Raw genomic sequence first — 3,313 nt, forward strand, 5'->3', positions numbered from 1 at the left:
TTGTTGTCATTAGTGAAAAATTCTGCAAAATTTACAGAAGCCCAACATAGAATGGAGTTACAGATTTCAATGCAACAATTTGGAAGTCAGTTTAGGATTTAAATCCTGATCTTTTCTGTAGCAAGTTTTATTTTAGCTTTTATAGCTCGGCAATAGAGTTCAACTATTGAGAATGAGCTAAACCCGCTATGTAAAGGCACTTTTTAATTGATTTGCACTAAAACTACTTTATAAGCTGTGTTTAAGAATGCTGGGAACACCAAAAGTGACACAGTGTTTACTAGTTTACAGCTTGTTTCCTTTTGTCAACCTATGAGAGACAATTGACAATAAACTCTTTTGTATTGTGCACATCTTTATCACATATTTCAACCCTTGCATATTTTAACAGCATATTTTTATGAGGGCAAATGTGACATGTTTGTTCATCTAAAAATCCCTTTCCTGTTTAATAAGTATGATAATTATATGCAAAATTGCAGTCTTTCTGTTGCCTTTAAAACTGCAACATTCTCACATTATTTGTCATTAAAACCACTTGTCATGCCTATTGGTTAATATTATTGTGCTTTCAGAACCAGTGTCATGGACAGCATTGTACAGAGAGGCAAACCACACAAGAAACACCAGTTCAACAGTCAAAGCAGTATGCCCAATTACTCCAAAATACATATCCCTTTCCAGAAGACTGTTCCACCACAATTGTGAATGCACATTGTTAGTGTTTATTTTAGATTGTAAAAAACTCTGTTTTGTTGCTAAAGATGTTGATAACAATAGTCTGTCAACTGGTGTGGTATTCTACAAGAGTCAGTCAGTGACGTCAAAGCAGTCAGTGTGGTTGTTCCCTACTTTACTATTTCATATTCCTTTATCTTTATACGTGATTTGTCTTCTTTGACCGCTTCTCAGTATTTTATTAGGTGAATTATCCAAATAGCATATTGTTAGATATTGTGAAAAACATTGACTAGTGAGTGTTAAAGTTAACCAGCCCAGATATTGGTAGATTTACTGACTGTCTAGGGGTGTTCCTGAATGTGTGTACAATGACCTCCGCTGTACTTCTTTTTAAGATTGGAAACACATACTAGCATAATATTGAACGGACTGTACTTGTTTGGTAACTGTAATAGCTGGCAACACATTGGCATTTCCATCATTGCTTTGCATGTAGTCTGCATTATCCATCACTTGTTGACCACCTATTTGTCGTCAGCAATGACAAACCCACAGCAGTACATTCATAGTTCTCTTGTCGTGATCTGATTCGATGACAGTCCAGCTGTCCTTCTGTATCTAAATGTGTGAGTGAAGCAGAATAAGTTAATTCACCTGAGTTCCTTCTCATACTACATGTGTTTCAGACTGGACAGAGCTGTAGGAAATAAACAAACAGGTTTAAAATGTAGACTTTTAAGCCACTTTGATTAGCGTTCACCTATGTATTGAGAGTACAGTGAAAATAGTTAGTAAGCAATTAGAGAGTATCAGTTTAAATTACAGGTCCAACAGGTGGATATTAATTAAATAAAAAGAGCAATATTCCCATTGGTGTGTGATCACACACCCCACCTGCTTTGCAAATGACAAGTGTATGCAAATGTAAGTTAATAATAATTTAGCATGTATTTAGGTGATTACATTTTAGGATTTAAATGTCTCTTAACAACCCCCCAACACCAATGTATTTGTTCTACGACATTCTCAATTGAAGAAACTACAATAAAAACTGCAAAAACTAGACTCCCAATATATTTTTCTACATAATATCTATAAATTGAGAAGGTATATTTTGATTCTAAAAGTGAGGAGTTACATGATTAATTTTGTAATCATAGACGTATTTATCTAATACTGAACCCTCTATTGCATTCTGCAGTGCAAGTGTTTGGACTCTCAGTGCCGCTGTTGACCAATGTAGAGCCTACCTCCATCATTTGTTACATTAAACAGAGAAAGAGACACCCATACTGCACACAAGCTTCGTTGCAGAAACCAGGACATTTTCGCGCTGCGATATATTTATTTTGGATTCAAGAAACACGAAGATGATCACTTTGTAATAGAGGGACCATAAAGCTTTGGAATATATTGTTACATCTATAGAATTTATCGAATTTTGCCGAATCTAAAATGTTGGACAGAACAATGAGACGGCAAGTACTGTTGTTTATTTCGATTTTTACGCTAAACTCTGTATTTGGGCAGGTTACCTACTCCATCCCTGAGGAAATGTCAAAGGGCTCTCTAGTTGGTAACATAGCACAGGATTTAGGGCTAGACGTGAAAAGATTGAAGTCCGGTAAGGCTCGCATATATACAGAGGACAATGCAGAATACATCGAGCTGAATAAAGACAGAGGAGCCCTGCTTGTGAAAGAGAGGATCGACAGGGAGGCGCTCTGTGGACAGACAACACCATGCGCTTTACGTCTTCAAATTACGCTGGAAGACCCGATTGAATTCTTTACAGTTACACTCGAAATTAATGACATTAATGATAATGCACCGAGCTTCAAAAAGGATGAGATGAAATTTAGGATTAGTGAGTCGGCTGTGATTGGAGCAAAATTTGTGCTGGAAAGAGCAATGGATCTTGATGTCGGTATGAACGGATTGCGGGGTTATTCGCTAAAACCTACAGACAACTTTAATCTAAAATTCCAAAATCAGCAAGATGGGAGTAAAAAGGTAGAAATGGTTTTGCAAAAACATCTAGACAGAGAGGCACAAGATCACCTCTTTTTAACTCTTACCGCGTTTGATGGTGGTGATCCTCAGCTTTCGGGAACAATGCAAGTAGAAATTTTCGTTCTAGATGTCAATGACAATGCCCCAGTATTTACACAAGAAGTATATAAAGTTACTATAATGGAGACTGCTATGAAAGACACAATTTTGAGTACCGTTAGTGCTGTAGATGCAGACGAAGGGTCAAATGGAAAAGTATCATACTCAATAACAAACACGTTGGATGATGTCCCTGTTATGTTTCAAGTCGACGAAGAAAATGGCGTGGTAGTTTTATCTGGAACGCTGGATTATGAAAAAGCTCAACACTATGAAATACACGTACAAGCTAGTGATGATGGAGGACTAACAGATTCATGTAAGATTATAGTTGAGGTAACAGATACGAACGATAATCCCCCGTCTATTAATGTCATGTCTAAAACAAATTCAATATCAGAAAAATCTCGGCCAGGAACGGTTGTAACTATATTTAATGTTCAAGATCCTGACTCCGGAGAAAATGGTAACGTTGCATGTAATATCGAAGAAAACATGCCCTTTCTGATGAAAACCACGT

General features: G+C 36.8%; 3 protein-coding genes across 6 annotated transcripts in view; 2 read left to right on the forward strand and 1 right to left on the reverse strand.

The window, feature by feature from the left end:
• Positions 1 to 3,313, forward strand: part of LOC117951263 (protocadherin beta-16-like) — a 122,438-nt gene that overhangs the window by 66,483 nt on the left and 52,642 nt on the right. The window lies entirely within an intron of this gene.
• The window catches only part of LOC117951266 (protocadherin beta-16-like), a 65,950-nt gene that overhangs the window by 58,561 nt on the left and 4,076 nt on the right, over positions 1 to 3,313 (reverse strand). The window lies entirely within an intron of this gene.
• The window catches only part of LOC117952258 (protocadherin beta-16-like), a 1,748-nt gene continuing 133 nt past the window's right edge, over positions 1,699 to 3,313 (forward strand). Inside the window, exon 1 of the mRNA XM_034884406.1 lies at positions 1,699 to 3,311. Coding sequence (XP_034740297.1) covers positions 2,137 to 3,311 — 1,175 coding nt within the window. The 5' untranslated portion in view covers positions 1,699 to 2,136. The remainder of the gene's footprint in view (positions 3,312 to 3,313) is intronic.

This window comes from Etheostoma cragini, chromosome 10 (assembly GCF_013103735.1).
Source record: "Etheostoma cragini isolate CJK2018 chromosome 10, CSU_Ecrag_1.0, whole genome shotgun sequence".
NCBI lineage: Eukaryota > Metazoa > Chordata > Actinopteri > Perciformes > Percidae > Etheostoma > Etheostoma cragini.